Source organism: Rhinoraja longicauda, chromosome 23, assembly GCF_053455715.1.
Source record: "Rhinoraja longicauda isolate Sanriku21f chromosome 23, sRhiLon1.1, whole genome shotgun sequence".
NCBI lineage: Eukaryota > Metazoa > Chordata > Chondrichthyes > Rajiformes > Arhynchobatidae > Rhinoraja > Rhinoraja longicauda.
In genome coordinates, this window is record NC_135975.1 from 21,769,079 (window position 1) to 21,788,365 (window position 19,287).

General features: G+C 38.9%; 2 protein-coding genes across 5 annotated transcripts in view; one reads left to right on the forward strand and one right to left on the reverse strand.

Annotated features, from left to right (window-relative positions):
* LOC144604927 (RAD51-associated protein 1-like) overlaps window positions 1-13,084 on the reverse strand; it is a 33,965-nt gene extending 20,881 nt beyond the window's left edge. The window contains exons 1-5 of one of the 3 annotated variants that reach the window (XM_078419818.1): window positions 12,556-13,084; window positions 8,029-8,075; window positions 6,747-6,885; window positions 4,556-4,635; window positions 969-1,043 (exon numbers count right to left, since the gene is read on the reverse strand). In XM_078419818.1, coding sequence (XP_078275944.1) covers window positions 969-1,043; window positions 4,556-4,635; window positions 6,747-6,885; window positions 8,029-8,075; window positions 12,556-12,626 — 412 coding nt within the window. In that variant the 5' untranslated portion in view covers window positions 12,627-13,084. The remainder of the gene's footprint in view (window positions 1-968; window positions 1,044-4,555; window positions 4,636-6,746; window positions 6,886-8,028; window positions 8,076-12,555) is intronic. The other 2 variants (XM_078419817.1, XM_078419819.1) reach the window with 2 other exon arrangements.
* Window positions 12,000-19,287, forward strand: part of ferry3 (FERRY endosomal RAB5 effector complex subunit 3) — a 43,889-nt gene continuing 36,601 nt past the window's right edge. The window contains exon 1 of one of the 2 annotated variants that reach the window (XM_078419816.1): window positions 12,000-12,932. Coding sequence is in view for 1 of the 2 variants with exons in the window: in XM_078419815.1 (XP_078275941.1) it covers window positions 17,367-17,383 (17 nt within the window). In the remaining variant the exon portion in view is untranslated. Of the gene's footprint in view, window positions 12,933-17,334; window positions 17,384-19,287 lie in introns of those variants that run through there. The other variant, XM_078419815.1, reaches the window with a different exon arrangement.

Genomic DNA, 19,287 nt, shown 5'->3' on the forward strand with positions numbered 1-19,287 from the left:
AATGCAGGTAGAAGAATTCATAATGTTCTCAGAGTTTGAAAAAAATCAACATAAAGTAAAAGCAGCACAAAATTTAAGAACACATGCATCCATTTGGCAATATTTCATTCAAACTCTCATGCTAAATGGCATGAGATCTTAGATAAATTAATAATTTCAAATCAAAGTTGTAAGACAGACCAGAAGAAGAGGTTTGTTTCAAATCTACTGCAGGGAATTTGCCTGCCTGTTTGTGTTTCATTTCCTTACGTACCCTCTCTACCCCTTACCTTTCTCTCTCTCTCTCTCTCCCTCTAACTCATGGTTTTACAATAATTTCATTAACTTGTTCTAAAAAATGGAATGAAATGATGAGAAGAATCTCAACGAAAACATTCCATTAGTTCAACATTGCTGTATCCTATCAAATACATTCCAAATACCTGGATTTCTAAATTCAGGTCTAAATGTCAGAGCCCGTCAGGAGTAGAAAATAAGTCTTTACCAAATGCAAATTGGAGGAACAGTGCCTCATATTTCGCTTAGGATGCTCCCAACCCAGCTGTAGATTGTATCTAACTTCAAGTAATCCTTGCATTCCCTCTCTCTCCGTCCCTCCCCTACCCGTCATTATAGTAGCTTCAAAGTTGTCTTGTTGAGTCCCAGTGTCTGTAACTCATTTTCACCTAGTCCACAGCTAACAATAGTCTGTTTCCTTTATCATCGGTAGTTTTTGCATATCATTCATTCATTTGTTCTATATCTCTCTGTATCATCATCTATATCTCTCGTTTCCCTTTCCCCTGACTCTCGGTCTGAGAAAGGTCTCGACCCAAACCATCACCTATTCCTTTTCTCCAGAAATGTGTCTGACCCGCTGAATCATTTCAGCTTTTTGTGTCCATCTTCGGGTTAAACCAGCAACTGCAGTTCCTTCCTACACACAAGAAAGTGGCATAGCATGATTCAATTTATTATTGTACACTTACCAAGAAAATTGCTATCCTCATTGCAGTTAGAATCGAATGATGTATCAGTATTTGTAGCTTCAGCTGATTCATTTGCTGTTTATTAAATAAAGTAAAACATTTTAGATTACCAATTAAGGATGGGCAATAAATATTAGCTTTGCAAGTGACACCAACCTCACAAAATAAAAAAAAGTTTGTTATACTCTATATGAAGTCCCAACAACTGTTTGCTGTATACTGTATGCATACTTTAACACATAGAAACAATCAAATGCAGAATGTTTCAATAAAACAAACTCTATAAAATGTTAATTATATTGCTCTTAGACTGATAGGTATTTATTCAAAAATACTTTACTCTAAAAATTATTAACACAGACTATCAGAAAATATATTTTATACTTAGTTGGTTTAGCTAATGGTGAATAATTTGATACAACCTTTTTAATCACCACCAAAATCAAGATCTATAGGCATCATCTGAATCCAGCTGGGAATCTAAATCATCAGCACTCTCTACATTGAAGCTCCTTAAAAGTATAATCTGGGAAATTGTTACCCAATTCACTAGCCTGACTGTTTTTCCATTCAGAAGCACGCATGAAATCAGCAATGAATGAGTGTTTCACTACTGGCTTTCCATTAATACAGAGCAAGCAACTTAGCCATTGAGACTCCTAAAATTCAAAGATCTGTGGATCAAATACAACTCTTAATGTTCTATTAATCTATGATCAATCCTTTCATGGTAGCTCCCATCATACAGTGTTTGAAGACAAAGACCCATCATTTATTTATTTTCCTCTGTACTCCACAATTTGAGATTTGTAATAGAAAAAAAAAATCACATGTGGTTAAAGTGCACATTGTCAGATTTTAATAAAGGCCATTTTGATACATTTTGGTTACACCATGTAGACATTACGGCAGTGTTTGTACATAGTCCACCCATTTCAGGGCACCATAATGTTTGGGACACAGCAATGTAATGTAAATTAAAGTAGTTATGTTTAATATTTTGTTGCATATCCTTTGCATGTAGTGACTGCTTGAAGTCTGCGATTCATGGACATCACCAGTTGCTGGGTGCCTTCTCTGTTGATGCTCTGCCAGGCCTGTATTGCAGCCATCTTTAGCTTATACGGGTTTTGGGGGCTAGTCCCCTTCAGTTTTCTCTTCAGCACATAAAAGGCATGCTCAATTGGGTTCAGATCGGGTGATTGACGTGGCCACTCAAGAATTGACCATTTTTTAGCTTTGAAAAACTCCTTTGTTGCTTTAGCAGTATGTTTAGGATCATTGTCTTGCTGTAGAATGAACTGCGGGCCAATACGTTTTGAGGCATTAAACACAGCTGTAATTTCTACAGGGTGAAACCAAAATGTATAAAGATACCCTTTAATAAAATCTGACAATGTGCACTTTAACCACATGTGATTTTTTTCTATTACAAATCTCAAATTATGGAGTACAGAGGCAAATAAATAAATGATGGGTCTTTGTCCCAAACATTATGGAGTGCACTGTATCTTTCTATTGAAACAGAATTATTTGACAAAATGATAGAGTACAAACATGGCTCTTCCCTAAACTCTGGCAAAATATGCATGCAGCATAAAGCAGCAGAGCATACATACCATCAGGTTAAGTTTCTGAGCATACGATGGGCATATTGGTACAGTTTCAGTTCTCTATTCAAATCAGTGAAAAATTACATTAACCCCCATTTAGGGTGTCAAGACTATCGATGAATCACCATGAATAAACCCAAAGCGTAAACATATATTAAGCATTAAACCTACAGAGAAATGAATGCACATTCCCTGATATATCAAGTTAACACGCTATTAACTTCAGATTCAGTTTTAATTTCAGCTGTATGAGAGGTTTCTGCATTTGGTACAGGAGCTTGTACTCTGCCAGAGAAAGCCTTGAAACATGCAAGAGAATTATTTTATGTGTACATTGCACCACAAATGACATTTAAATTAAACAAAAATGAAAAATACCTAGATCCCTTAACTTCTTCCAAGTCTAGACCCAGAGAAATGTATACAATACGGCATCTAGCAAAATTCTTAGGTGTTGCTGTGAACCATCAGTAAAGAAAGACGGCGTTTGGATCTTTGAATCAATACTTTCTAGGCACTCTTTAGGGCTGCGTTTTGAGATACAACCAGATCCTACTGATTAGGAAAATATTTAAATGGCCACTGGCTTCAGATAAGCCAGTCAGCAATCTAGTTTTGTTATCAGCAACTGCTATAATATTAACAGAAATACCTTGGTACTAGGTGAATATATCCTTTATGAAAACATCAAACAGAATTGAAGACAGTGTACATTCTAGACTTAACTTTTCCAATAAGACATAAAGATTCAAATATTTATTAAGTACTTCTCAATAAGTGAGCACTATGTGTTTTTTTTAATTTAAACCACCGATGCTGGTTTAAATTTAAAAAAACACAGCTCACCTATTGAGAAGTGCTTGTCTCTATATTTGGTTGTGCATTGCTGATACCATTGTAATGTAAGCATATCAGGTTAGAAACTGTATTTGTAAGGATACCCCAAGCTTTACATTTCTGTACAATCTCATATAAACCCATAATGTTTCCTTGTGCTTTTTATGAAAGAAGTTCCACTTTGATTCTGTTTTCTTTGCATGTTTTCAGGTGTCAATAATATACTGTAGCAACACAAACAGCATCTTCAGAGCCACTGACGTCAACATGACTTTTTTAGCACTTTCCTGCTATTTCATTATCCATCTTTTGTGGAAGGAATCAATAACTAAACTCAGTATATGATTTTATAGGTTCCTTATTCACCAACTAGTTGTGAAACTCTGATACCAACTGAAGATTTCCGCATCAGTCTGAAGGGTCCGGACCCGAAACGTCGCTTGTCCATGGTGCCTGAAGCACTGAGTTTCTGCAGCACTTTTTTTTTGTTGAAGATATCCACCTCGTACTTCAATATTATTTTAAATCCACTCATTTGACGAGAGCAACTTTTAAAATTGGGTATAAATAAAACATATGTCCAATGCCCTGCCATTGGCTGAACTCAGCAGGGTGGTACTTACTTCTTTGCATTTGACTGGATCCCAATTTAAAATTAATTCTATCTAAGTTTTTCAGCTCTTTAATACAGTTAGGAAATGCTTCAGTATGGTGTATTCTACTATCCATGTCCTTGCAGTAGAGAACCAGACTGCCATGATCACAGAATAAAACTTCTGATTGAATAACAGACTTCAGCCAGGTTAAAAAGAAAATGTTTCTGATTTGTTGTACATACCTTTGAAAATAACTCGTGAGCCCACTCTCATACCAAAAGGTGATAAATGAACCGTATGAATGTACCCATCAGAGATTATTTCATTAAAAAGGCAGAGATTATATATTTTCATCTATACAGGCGTTCAACATTTTTACAAATACAAATGCATTTTAATTGTTAAGTTTATTTTGTATTTCAGTCCAATTACAAAACAAACATGTAATGAAATGTTTCAATCTGTTTTTAAATTCGCAACAATCTCTATTACTTACTACAGCAAAGGAAACTTGTACTTTGTTAAAATGAATCGGTCTCACCTTCACTAGTTGACTCTTGCACTGATAAGATGAATGCAGTCTTTAAGTTTCTTTGATAAATCTTTTCATCAAGCGGCAATCTATGTTATAAAGCAAAATAATCAAGAAAATATAAAGAATAGGACACAGACATACATTCATGTGGTGTCAATAACTATATTAAGAAAAAACCTAAACCATCAAAATCAAAAAACCAGAACAATTATTGGAACTTTCACTTTCTTCCTTATGTAATTTTACAGAATATTTAACATGAAGATATTCAGTTGGTTTAGTTTTTTTTTTCTGGCAGTTTTCCCCCCAAAATTGAATCTGGGGATTGAAATAAAATTGCGAACAATCTCTGAACATGAGCACTCATTAAGAAACTGGTCACTTTTGGTGAAAAACATGATAGAGGAAGCCCCTATCAACAGCTGAGTGTATCAAAAAATATCTTCTACTCATTTGGAGTAATTTATTTCCCATCCAATGGCAATGTTTATATTGGTGTGTTTACTTATCATTATAGAAGTAAAATGTACAGTGCCCTTCATAATGTTTGGGACAAAGACGCATCATTTTTTTATTTGCCTCTGTACGCCACAATTTGAGATTTGTAATAGAGAAAAAAAAAATCACGTGGTTGAAGTGCACATTGTCAGATTTTATTAAAGGCCATTTTTATACATGTTGGTATCACCATTTAGAAATTACAGCTGTATTTATACATAGTCCCCTCATTTCAGGGCACCATAATGTTTGGGACACATGGCTTCACAGGTGTTTGTAATTGCTCAGGTGTGTTTAATTCCCTCCTTCATGCAGGTAAAAGAGACCTCTCAGCACCTCGTCTTTCCTCCAGTCTTTCCATCACCTTTGGAAACTTTTATTGCTGTTTATCAACATGAGGACCAAAGTTGTGCCAATGAAAGTCAAAGAAGCCATTATGACTGAGAAACAAGAATAAAACTGCAAGAGACATCAGCCAAACCTTAGGCTTACCAAAATCAACTGTTTGGAACATCATTAAGAAGAGAGCACTGGGGAGCTTACTAATCCCAAAGGGACTGGCAGGCCTAGGAAGACCTCCACAGCTGATGACAGAAGAATTCTCTCTATTATAAAGAAAAATCCCCAAATACCTGTCTGACAGATCAGAAACACTCTTCAGGAGTCAGATGTTGATTTGTCAATGACCACTGTCAGCAGACGACTTCATGAACGGAAATAAAGAGGCTACACTGCAAGATGCAAACCACTGGTTAGTTACAAAAATAGGATGGCCAGGTTACAGTTTGACAAGAAGTACTTAAAAGAGCAACCACAGTTCTGGAAAAAGGTCTTGTGGACAGATGAGACGAAGATGGCAAGAGCAAAGTATGGAGGAGAGAAGGAACTGCCCAAGATCCAAAGTATACCACCTCATCTGTGAAACACAGTGGTGGGGGTGTTATGGCCTGGGCATGTATGGCTGCTGAAGATGCTGGCTCACTTATCTTCATTGATGATACAATTGCTGATGGTAGTAGCATTAAGAATTCTGAAGTGTTTAGACACATCCTATCTGCTCAAGTTCAAACAAATGCCTCAAAACTAATTGGCCCGCAGTTCATTCTACTACAAGACAATGATCCCAAACATACTGCTAAAGCAACAAAGGAGTTTTTCAAAGCTAAAAAATTATCAATTCTCGAGTGGCCAAGTCAATCACTGAATCTGAACCCAATTGAGCATGACTTTTATATGCTGAAGAGAAAACTGAAGGGGACCAGCCCCCAAAACAAGCATAAGCTAAAGATGGCTGCAATACAGGCCTGGCAGAGCTTTACCAGAGAAGACACCCAGCAACTGGTGATGTCCATGAATCGCAGACTTCAAGCAATTGCACGCAAAGGATATGCAACAAAATATTAAACATGACTGTTTAATAAACATAAACAAACAAATATTTACATATCATTGCTGTGTCCCAAACATTATGGTGCCCTGAAATGGGGGGACTATGTATAAACACAGCTGTAATTTCTACATGGTGAAACCAAAATGTGTAAAAATGGCCTTTATTAAAATCTGACAATGTGCACTTTAACCACATGTGATTTTTTTCTATTACAAATCTCATATTGTGGAGTACAGAGTCAAAAAAATAAATGATGGCTCATTGTCCCAAACATTATGGAGGGCACTGTATGTATCAAAGCAATCTCACCTTGGCTGTGGCAGTTCTTTTTTTACTTTTGCATCCTGACTGTCAGAATCTTTGACATTCTTTCCTTTTTTTGTCTTCTGATCAACTTTTAGACGAGGCTTTTTACTTGGAGGAGCCGACACACATGCAAAATCTTCATCTGCAAATTATATCAACACTAATAAATATTCAGTTCTAATTATTCATTAGTTTTTTCCTTAAATTTCTATTACAGCAGAGCTCACAAATCAATAACATTTTTCACACCCAATATTAACTGCAGTTCGGTCAAAGTTTATGAAATGAAGAAATATTATAAGAAAGAAACTATGAGTTAGTTATATTTCAAGTTACCAAAGAAATGATTCAGTAAATAAACCAGCAGTAATTGCAGAGATTGCCAATTTAAATAGATGAGATGGAAGATTAGACAAGCAAGAAAGAACCGCAAATAAAAGACTTCAGAGAACGCTGGTAAAATTGCTGGGATTAAAGTTATTTTTTCATTTACAGGTCCACCACCAATTTTACAGCATCTTTGGTCCCAGAGCTTTTCTGGATTATCTGTTTTCCTGGACCAACAGAGGTCACGGCCTTCTAGAGGAGTCAAAAGGTACCGGAATGGTCCACCTGGGCTGCCGCGTGACCAAATACTGGCCAGCAAATTTAACCTCCACAGTCAGATATGGGAACGGATCTGCTGGCTCCGGCCAGGCTGAAGTTCCAGAGCCCCATTTGCACAGGGCAAACTCCACCTGCCAATCTGCAGCAGAAGTCACAATGCGGTCGAGATCGGCCACTTCACCCAGCCTAGGCGCCACATTTTCAGGGAGACTTCTGGGGGGAATTTCAAGTGCGCTCTCGCAATTTTGTCCAGAAAAACTGTGATGGACCTGTATACTTTACAGCTCTTCATATATGGTTTTTTTTTAAAGCAGGACCTGGAACAGAAAAGGTTATGGGTCTCATTTTTTTAAAACTTAAGATTATGTGGACTGGTGAAATCTGAAAGTCAATAGATCTGTAACAAGTAAGTATTCATCCAAGTGTAATTATGAAAGTATAAAATGAATGATTAGAAAAATAATTTTCTGCATTTTTAAGTAGTTGCAATAGTTACTCACATATTTCAATTACATTTAAGTTGCGGAAATAAAGGGCGATAGGCAAATTGCTTGGAAATAATATTACAAAGGCAGCTTTAGTGAGTGAGCTGACATTCACATAGCACTGTAATGTACCAATTTTTTTAATATTCTACAGAAAACCAACGAGCACTTTATAACATTTAAGTCAAACTTACCATCATCAATGTCTCCACTCTGTGAGTAGTCTACAATTTTCTTGTTTCTAATGATTAAAAAAAACTTTTCAGTAAAAACTTTCAAAAATCCATTTGAATTATGTATTTCCACCATTTTCAAAGTTAGTTGTCTTTCATTGAAATGAATTAAAATACAGGTTAACTCTAAGATGGTTGCATAAGAAGAACTTTAAAATAAAAAATTGCAGTATAGGTCCATAGTGTCTTGAAAGTGGCGTCACGGGTAAATAAAGTGGTCAAGAAGGCTTTTGACATGTTGGCCTTCATCAGTCAGGGTAATGAGTATAAATGTTGGGTCGTCTTGTTTCCATGCTGTATGACTCTATAACTCTTCTTTCCATTCCCATATTGACCTTTCTGTCGTGGGCCCCCTCCATTGCCAGACTAGGCATTTGCAATTCTTTGTTTCCACTTACCTCTCATTGAACTTGACAATACAATACATGATATTCTTTTCAGGCTTTTATAATCAATGTTCATACACCAGATTAAGTATTATATTGAATCTTAAACCCTTTCCAGGTATTCACATTTTGAATACCATCTCCACAATCCCATCAACCCTAAAACACTATTTCTTTCCTCCTTGACTTTACTTCAAACCCTGATAAACACGCTCCCAAGCTTAATCAAAAAACATTAATCCTTTTACCATCACAGTAAAAGACTTCAACCTTCCTGCTCTCCACAGACCATTAAAACACTGTTCGCATAATCCAATAACACCTTCCCCATTTCTTTCATAACTATGAATAGTTTTAGCTAATTTCTAATTTTCAATGGTCAAAATTTCTCATAGCTTTTTGCCAACTTTCCCTTTCTTTCTCTTGGTCCTGGAAATTCAGCGCACCAAATCAATTTAATTGTTACCTAACTAACTCAATGGATATTTTTTCTTACCTTCTCCTCTTAATCTTTGTATATTAATGTTCAACTTGCTGCAGATTTCGAAATAAATCCACATTCATTGTCAATATCTCGGTTTTTCCCCTCCATTATCCCTTCACATTTCATAACACCCACCACTGAATTGGGACATCCCAATTTTACTTAATATGAAAACAAAGCCTCTATATAAAAACACTTTTGCCAACTCTCATGACACACCAATTTCGAGCAAATATAAACAACAGCTTTGCCCACTATACAAATGTACACTCACCAAGTTAAAAGACCATAAATATTTTTATTATATCTGTATACAAATTACTTCCCGCATGTTATATTGTATACAGAATGAAAAACATCACTATAAACAAAAATCATCAGATGACAAAGCTATCATCTTAATCTGTGGCTCACATTTTAACACACAGTTCTAGTATATATAAATAAATGCATATTGACATTTCATTTGGAAGCCAATATTATGGCACTTTTCCAAAGCAAAATGGTATCAAAGTGCAGGGGTATAATCCTGTAGCACTGGGAAATGCTACTGAGATCTGCCCCAGTTTCTCAACAATACTTCTCAAAGCTTGCTTCAAGAGATGCTTCTCTCTAGTCCTTTCTTCAACACTATCTCTTTCAGCCTATGGTCAAATTCGTACATTGCTTCCACCCAGCAAACTCCTGCTTTCACCATTTCATCTGCATGTTCTTGGAACTGTGGTTTCACCAGCTGCCCTAGTCCATACCTAGGTAAAACTGTCACTTGGCACCAACTTCAGATCTATACATAATCAGAAATAAATCAATCTGGAATAAAGAGCTAATTGCTGCAATTCTTCCCTGACTCCATCATCCCTCCCCAACACCCTATCATCCTTCTACTCCACCCCCCCCCCCTTTCCCCTTATTACCATTCTCATTATCCTGCCCCAGTAACGATTGAATGGTACACAGGTCCCCAGTTGTTGAAGACCAGGCTTACATACATCTAATTTAATGCAGATCATCCCATTAATTTTTCAAGAACTTTTCAAGAAAGTCAGTCAGTTAAAGAATTTCAAAAATCTTTTAGTTATGGAATAGGGGTAGCAGCGAGTTAATTTGTTCCTAGAAAACGGTGCTTATTGCGATTTTCTGTAAAAGAAAGCCTGAGCGTGCATCCAGAATCATGTTGCAAAATAAAATTTATTTTCACATTTATCCCATGAAAGGAAATTTTATTTTGTATGTCAGATTTTTGGGTAGTGAATTTTCTAAGGCCAAATTTCCATTACCCAAACGACCATAAGAGGGGATGCCTGTATGTTTCACCTCCTCGCAATAATAAAACAGTAGCCATTGTCTTTAAAAACTGCACGAAGCCACTGAGGAGATTTGCTTTGGAGGCCAAGAGTCTCCACATCCAACACATCATTCTCCGACATTTCTGCCATCTTCAACGTGATACCACCACTTTCCGTAGAGACCCCTCCCTGCGCAACTCCTTGGTTCACTCATCCCTTCGCACCCAAACTATCCCCTCCCCAGGTACTTTGCCCAGCAACCGCAGGAGATTCAACACCAGTCGTTATACCTCCTCCCACACATTAATTCCGAGACTCCAACAGTCTTTCCAGATGAGACAGTTCATGTGCACCTCATCTACTGCATTTGGTGCTCCTGATATGGCATCCTTTACATTGGCTAGACCAAGCGTAAACTAGGCAACCATTTTGCCGAACACTTGGACTGGATCCACCAAGGCCCACTGGAGCTCACAGTTGCTAACCATTTTAACTCCCCTTGCAATTCCCATACTGACCATTCTGTAATGGGCCTCCTCCATCTCCCATGCAGCCCCATTCTCTCCTCCTTCATCTCTCCCCGGTTTGTTTCTACCATCAATCCCAGCATACTCCCTCTCTATCCCTAGTCCTTCTCCATCTTTCTCCATTCTCATTCTGTTATTTCCCTCTAGCAACACCTGCCATCTCTATCTCCCTATACCCCTAATATATCACCTCTCCCATTTCTCTCCACCTCAGGCAGTTTGGCAGTCCAGATGATTGGTCTTGACCCAAAACATTAACTGACCATTTCCCTCCATGGATGCTGCCTGAACCATTGAGTTCCTCCAGCAGTTTGTGTTTTAATCTCTGTGACCCTAGTCTGTTGTCTCCCCATTTCCCCTCTACCCCCAATCTGTTGTCACCCCATCTCTCTCTGACAATATGGTGTCTCACCATTTCTCTCTGAACCCCCAGTCTATTGTCTCCTCTTCTTTCTCTACCCTCTGGTTTGTTGTCTTCCCACTTCTCTATCCCCAACCTGTCTTTTCTATTTCTCGACCCACAGTCTATTTTATCTTCTCTACACCACACAGTATGTTCACTGTCTTATAGTTGACTGGAATCCAGGTATTGTGCTCAATTGGTAACTCTGAACAAATGCCCTCTTTTCCTCTCTAAGCCCTCAGTCCCTTTCTCTCTACACTTGCCTACCTAGGTATTTTCTTTATCTCTCTCTCTCTCTCTCTTTGTTTTTCTCCCTCTCCCTCTGGCCTCCATTCTCTCTGTCTTCCTTCCTTCCACCTTTCCCCCTCCAAAAAAAACCTCCAGTGGCCCGTGTTCGATTCTGGCCTTACGAATTGTCTGTTTAAAGTTTGTATGTTTGCACTGTCACTGCATAGATTTGCTCAGGGTGCTCCGGTTTACTCCCACATTAAGATTATGTTGAATGATAGATCAATTGCTTATTGTAGATTGGCCGGGTTCCTCATGGTGAGAGTTGATGGGAAGGTGGGAACAGACATAGAATTAGTGTAGTGGATGCTTGATGGCCAGTTAGGACAAGGATAAGGATCTGTTTCTGCGTTGTTTTCCATTAATGGGCTATCTCTTCTCAGACTGCAGTCTTCCTCTCAGTGCCATCATCCCAAGTCATTCTCTCCTTGTCCTAAGCCCTTCTCCACTCATCCTCTGCCTCTCTCGTGCTCCTCGGCCCCTCTGCTGGTCCTCGGCCCCTCTCAATCTCCTCTCATCCTTTGACTCTCACCTGGCCCTCTCCTCCTCTCCTGGTCATCCTCTCTGTTAGTCCTCTGCCCCTCTCCATCTTCCATCATCCTCTGTCCCTCTCCAGCTCCACACGTCCTCCACCCATCTCTTGGCCCTCTGCTTCTCTGCTGGTCCTCGGACTCTATCCATTTCTTCTCGTCCTCTGCTTCTCTTCCTGGTCCTCATCTTCTCTGCTGGACCTCGGCCCATCTCCCCCATCATCCTGCATCTCTCTTAGTACTCTGCCCCTCGGCCTACACCCCTCATCCTCTGGACCTCTCCCTAGCCCTCTGCCCCTCTCCATCTTCCCCTCATTCTCGGCTCCTCTCCTGGGCCTCTGCCGCTCGCCTCAACTACCCTCGTCCTTTGCTCCTCTCCTGGCCCTCTGCCTCTCCTCATCCTCCTCTCCTGGCCCCATGCTCTGCCCCTCTCCATCTCCCCTCATCCTCTACCACCACCTGCCCCTCTCCACCTCGTCAACGCCTCTCCTCCATTTCCACTTTCTCTCTGACTCTCCTCGTCCCCCGGTTTCCTTCCAATGCTCTATTATTTTCACTCCTCCACTGTTTCTGGTTATACGGACCTGACGGGCCTGGCCATTGCAGCAGCTTCCTGAGAGCCGGGAGCTCGGGGAGGAACCACCGCCATTGCCATCGAGACCGCCAGCGGCGGCGCTGAACCGCCCGTCAGTTCGCCCGCTCTCCTCAGCCGCACTTTCGCTTCGCCAGCTACGCGGGTTTGCGATCGAAAGATTAACGTAACGGATCCCGAAGAATGTAAAAAAAATACTCCGGCCTGGTTCTAGCTTTTATTATTTTCCTTTTCTCGGCGTAGACAGGCGTGCAGGGAATCCACGGCGGTTGGTTGGTTGGTTGGAGCCAGGCCGGGCCGGGCTGCAGTCGGCCTTCCTGTTGCCGGGAGCAGAGTGGAAGATTCAGCTGCTGTTTGCTGGGGAACCAGGTCTTGCATCTTACCGCTTCATCTTGGTTGTTATATCACGTTTGTTTGTCTCGTATTAAAACCCGACAAAGGGACTGTCCATAGGAAAATGTATTGACGTTTGAACAATGCTTTATTCCAAGCGACACAGTGGTTTGTACTCTAGTGTGGAGGAAGGAACTGCAGATGCTGGTTTACACCGAAGATAGACACAAAATGCTGGAGTAACTCAGCAGGCAGGACAGGCAGCATCTCTGGAGAAAAAGAAGAGAATGACCCGAAATGTCACCCATTCCTTCTCTCCAGAGATGCTGCCTGACCAGCTGAGTTACTCCAGCATTTTGTCTATCTTCGGTTTGTACTATAGTGATGGTCATTGAGCATCGACCTCCATCTCTACCACCCACTCCTCCTTTCTTTCCCTGTTGAATTGTATTTTTTTCCCTCGCCCTACAACGATGTTTCAGTAGTCTCTTTTTTGTTCGCCCCAGGATTTCCATGAAACTATTACCTACCTTGTGCCATCTTCATTTCTTCTCTGCCCAATTCTTGACCATTCATTTTAACTATTGCATGTCAATGTGTTTCCTCCGGCCCATTTTCCCCAATAATTAATTTTCTTTTCTCCTGTGTTTTCTGCCTCTGGCATTGTTCACAGGCCTCATCAATACGTTCAGAAATGGTTGTTTGCCAACCTGAACCTACTCTTTTTTTCGTGCTTAATTTATTCTCGGTCGTTTTACAGGACATTGGTCAAATCTTGAAAATCCAGACATTTTTTCTTCTGCTGGTTTCCCCATCACTGTACTGGGAATGGGGAACCGATATAACTTTATAAGTTAAGATCTTTTCTGACAACTGATAGGCAACTTTGTATAAGGTTCTCCCATTTCTGACTACCTTTTCCAAATAGATTGCTTTCCATTCCCCAGGCTATATTCTAGAATCTTTGGAAACCATTTCAGAAACTAGGCTACTCTATGAATAACAGGAGGGTTTGCTTTATAGACAATAGACAATAGGTGCAGGAGTAGGCCATTCGGCCCTTCGAGCCAGCACCGCCATTCAATGTGATCATGGCTGATCATTCTCAATCATTACCCCGTTCCTGCTTTCTCCCCATACCCCCTGACTCCGCTATCCTTAAGAGCTCTATCTAGCTCTCTCTTGAATGTATTCAGAGAATTGGCCTCCACTGCCCTCTGAGGCAGAGAATTCCACAGATTCACAACTCTGACTGAAAAAGTTTTTCCTCATCTCTGTTCTAAATGGCTTACCCCTTATTCTTAAACTGTGGCCCCTGGTTCTGGACTCCCCCAACATTGGGAACATGTTTCCTGCCTCTAACGTGTCCAACCCTTTAATAATCTTATACGTTTCGATAAGATCCCCTCTCATCCTTCTAAATTCCAGTGTATACAAGCCTAGTCGCTCCAGTCTTTCAACATATGACAGTCCCGCCATTCCGGGAGTTAACCTAGTAAACCTACGCTGCATGCCCTCAATAGCAAGAATATCCTTCCTCAAATTTGGAGACCAAAACTGCACACAGTACTCCAGGTGCGGTCTCACTAGGGCCCTGTACAACTGCAGAAGGATCTCTTTGCTCCTATACTCAACTCCTCTTGTTATGAAGGCCAACATTCCATTGGCTTTCTTCACTGCCTGCTGTACCTGCATGCTTCCTTTCAGTGACTGATGCACTAGGACACCCAGATCACGTTGTACGTCCCCTTTTCCTAACTTGACACCATTCAGATAATAATCTGCCTTCCTATTCTTACCACCAAAGTGGATAACCTCACACTTATCCACATTAAACTGCATCTGCCAAGCATCCGCCCACTCACACAACCTGTCCAAGTCACCCTGCAACCTCATAGCATCTTCCTCACAGTTCACACTGCCACCCAGCTTTGTATCATCTGCAAATTTGCTAATGGTACTTTTAATCCCTTCATCCAAGTCATTGATGTATATTGTAAATAGTTGCGGTCCCAACACTGAGCCTTGCGGTACCCCACTAGTCACTGCCTGCCATTCTGAAAGGGACCCATTTATCCCCACTCTTTGCTTTCTGTCTGCCAACCAACTTTCTATCCATGTCAGTACCCTACCTCCAATACCATGTGCTCTAATTTTGCCCACCAATCTCCTATGTGGGACCTTGTCGAAGGCTTTCTGAAAGTCGAGGTACACCACACCCCTATCAATTTTCCTAGTTACATCCTCAAAAAATTCCAGTAGATTAATAACATTCCTTTTTGTGTCTTGTAAAACAGCAAAATAAAGGATGAATGGTGCTACATACCTGTTGTTTACATTGCAACCATGAAAGGAAACTCAGACATGTAGCTCGTATATCAATAACAAAACTCGAAGCTCACACACTACAAAATTCACCACTGCATTTATAATCATTCAAGTAACAATTTCAACAGGCCACTTCAATTTAACAGATTACCCAGTAAATATTTTTGGTTTTTGTTATGAAAATCTAAAATGACAACACTTTTCTCTTAATTATATCTTTTACATCTATCTACGTTGAACCTTTTTGCAATTTCAAACATACCACAGATGTGTGTTTTAGTGTTATAATTTGGTCATCTTATTGAGATGTTGTAAAGTTTGTAATCCTATGTTGGGATAATCAAATCTTCCTAGTTGCATTTTTGTTGCTCAGGGAGTGATTTTAACAAGGGATGGCAAGTGTGATGTGTAGGCTGCAATGTTTGGGATATGGTCAATGGAAGGAAATGGCCATTTCTTCCCTGTATGCACCATATTTTAGAAGAAACTACTGGTTTGTGGGGAGGATGTGTTATCATGCCCTAATAAATAAACAGGCGGAAACAGTGTGCAATATATTAAGCCTTTCCTAACCTCAAGGCTTCATGAAATTGTTTTGGCTAGTGAAGTACCAGTTGAAATATAGTATAGTATTTGTTGTGCATTATAAAGAAATGAGTCATTTCAAATGTAAATCTGACAAATGACCAGCCTCTGCAGTTCTTTCCTACACAAATGATCAGATAATCTATTTTATCAATGATGATTGCAGGACATTGCCTGTTAAGGCATTGGGAGAAACACTATACTCAATTTTACTACTGGACACTCCCACATTTCCTACATAATAATACACTTGAGTGTCATCAGAGTGTGTGCTCAACTTTCTGTAGTTGGCTATGAGTGCAAAATTCTAGCCTCAAAACTGGGAGCAATACTAACGCTGGCAAGAAAATAAATGAAAGCTAAATTACCTATCTGCCTAATTCTTAATTTGTTGCCTTTTGAACATCATAATGGAAAACATTATTTCCAGCTTCTGAGTTGCTGATTGTTATGCTTTACTATTAGTTATGTTTTGTTACTGGTTTACCGATTGCAGGAAAGTGTGCCAACGATGTAAATTAATGCTGGAATTTGATGAAGAAGAAATGTGCTGCCCGACTGTGACAGACAAATTACAAAGTAGACTTTTTATGTTATTAGTAACATTTTCAGTGGAGAATATGCTGCTTTACAAAAACTAAAAGGAAATGAAAGAATTTACAGGTTAAATTGGTTTAAAGTATACCCTAGCATGAATATAAAAATGTTCCAGTGTCATCATATAAAAGATGATACTCAATAGTAAAACCAGGGTGAAATTGCAACTGCGGTGATTAATCTATGTTCTCTTGGATGATTTTTGCAATAATGCCTCTTTTTGAAGGTAATTATGATCAATGTAAAAGAGAAAGTCAGTTTAAATGGCAAAAAGAAGGCATGAAGTACCTAGGGGTTAAAGTAGATAATAAGTTAAATAATCTGTATAAACTAAATTATAAACCACTAATTAAAAAAATAGATGAGGACTTGAAGAAATGGATGAATCTTCCAATTACATTGCTAGGGAGAGTGAACTGTATTAAGATGAATATTTACCCGAGGATACAGTATTTATTCCAAACACTGCCTATACCTTTACCAAATAATTTTTTTCAAGAATTGAATAAAATTGTGAGAAATTTTCTTTGGAAAGGTAAAATGCCAAGAGTGTCTATGGAAAAATTAACATGGAAATTTGAATTAGGTGGACTGCAATTACCAAATTTTAAAAATGACTATCTGGCAGCACAAATGAGTTTTATTTCATCCTTTTATCAAGAGGGTGGAAAAACAGCATGGGTTAAAATTGAAATGGATAAAATAAAAGAACTATGCCCAGAAGATTTTATCTATAAATGGGAAGTGATTGTTGTAGGCAAGGCTTTGGGTTTAGTGTATCTTGTCATAGACGTATTTGAAATCAGTTCTCCTGTTTATGTATATAAATTCTCAATTTGCCTTTGAGAATTATTGTTTTTTTGCTTCCTAACTTCTCTAGTACTTTTTGTAAACTAATATTTATTTGCTTCAGTTCTTCATTTCCTGGTGTTTCTAGAAGACGTTTTTATATCTTCTCCCATGAAAGCAGACACTAGGTAGTTATTTAACTTCTCTGCTACATTCCTACTCTCTAATATAAATTATCCTGTCCGTCTGTTACATACTACATTTGCCCTCACTTGGTCATTTTATTTTCACCTATCCATAGAAGCACTTACAATCTGTATTTATAGACTTTTTGCCAGTTTACTTTCACATTTTATCTTGCATTTCTTTATCAATTTCTCGGTCTTTCTTTGCTGATTTGTAAAATGCACCCATTCCTCAGTTATTTCTGGCAACTACAAGGCCTCTTTCTTGAATTTAATACAATAATTTCTCCACTGTGTCCTGATTAATTTTTTCCTGTTGCATTTTTATGTCTTGAGAGAATATATATATTTTTGCACAGTGGCGCAGTTAGTAGAGCTGCTGCCTCACGGAACCGGAGACCATGTGCTCCTGACTTAAGTTTTTCTGTGTGGAGTCTATATGTTCTCCCTGTGACCGTGTGAGTTTCCTCCGGGTGCTCCAGTTCTATGTTATCTCACATCCCAAAGACCTGAGGATTTGTAGGTTAATTGCCCTCTACAAAGATTGCTCCTAATGTGTTGGGAATGAATGAGAGAGTGGGATAACATAGAACTGGTGTGAATGAGTGATCGATGGTTGGCATGGACTTGGCGGGCCAAAGGGCCTGTTTCCAAGCTGTATCTCTAAAATAAACAAAACTAATTATGCAATTTATTTCTTTATATGATAATTATTGCCTGTCCACCATCATACCTTCCTGCGTATTTTCCCAATCTACCAGTTAACTCTTCCCTCATACCTTCAAAGTTCCCTTTAAGACCTTAGTTTTGCATTGAATCACATCCCTTTCACACTTAATATAAATCTCTATCATATTATCACCACAATTCATGAGGCTCATTTACAATGAGATTGTCAATTACATTTTTTTTTCAATGTAGAAAATAAGTCTTAAATTGTCCCTTCCCTAATTTATTACGGTAATTTATATGGATAGTAATTGCCATAAGCTAGGCCAGCTTTGGACATGTCAGAAAAGGCAACTATGTTTGGAGAAAATATTCTGTAGATGTTGGGCATAATAGTTTATGTCAATAAATAATCTGGAACTAGCTATAATGGAGTTAATTCTGCCTCTGAATTTGAGATATTTTCCAGTCAAAGACAAGCCTTCTTCTTTGAGTGGTATTGACTTTTAAGATCGTCCTTTATGAAGCACAATCTGTTGTGGGAAATGTGTAATCATATACTCACCAGAAATCCAAACAAAATTGAGAAACTCCGAAAAATCCACATCTTTTACACACTTGGGCAATTTTAAAATGGGTGAACAAAATAGAGCATTACTATAATACAAACTTAACGGAAACATGTTAGGATGGAAAAGCATGGCAGGTCAATTATTATTATTAGAGAAGGTATGATATTTTGAATGTGTGTGTTCTTCATCAGCATGTTTATATATTTTTTTTCATTCATCAATGGGTTTGTTTAACTATTTTTCATGTAAACCTTTAGATCTCAATCCAGAGTTAAAACTACTATTTTGAAAGCTTAGGAAATATAAATATGTTCTGGGAATTAACCTTGCATGAAGTAGATGCAGCTTTGTAATTTATTAATATGACGTACTGATTTTGAAACATCCACTTAAACCTCAAGCGCCAGCAAAACAAGGCGCGTGATATGTATGCCATTGTATACATATTTTCATTCCCTTAGCCGTCATAATCAAATTTGTCCTGTAATGGTATCTGGCCAAATTTGCGGACTTCATTGCCAGTTCTTGATAAGTTCCCTGCAGAAAGAGATTCGTAAATCTTTATTAGTCAGTCATACGGAACTGAAACAGGCCTTTTGGCAAATAATTGTTCATGTACACCAGGATGCCCCATTGAAGCTAGTCCCATTTACACACGTTTAGCCC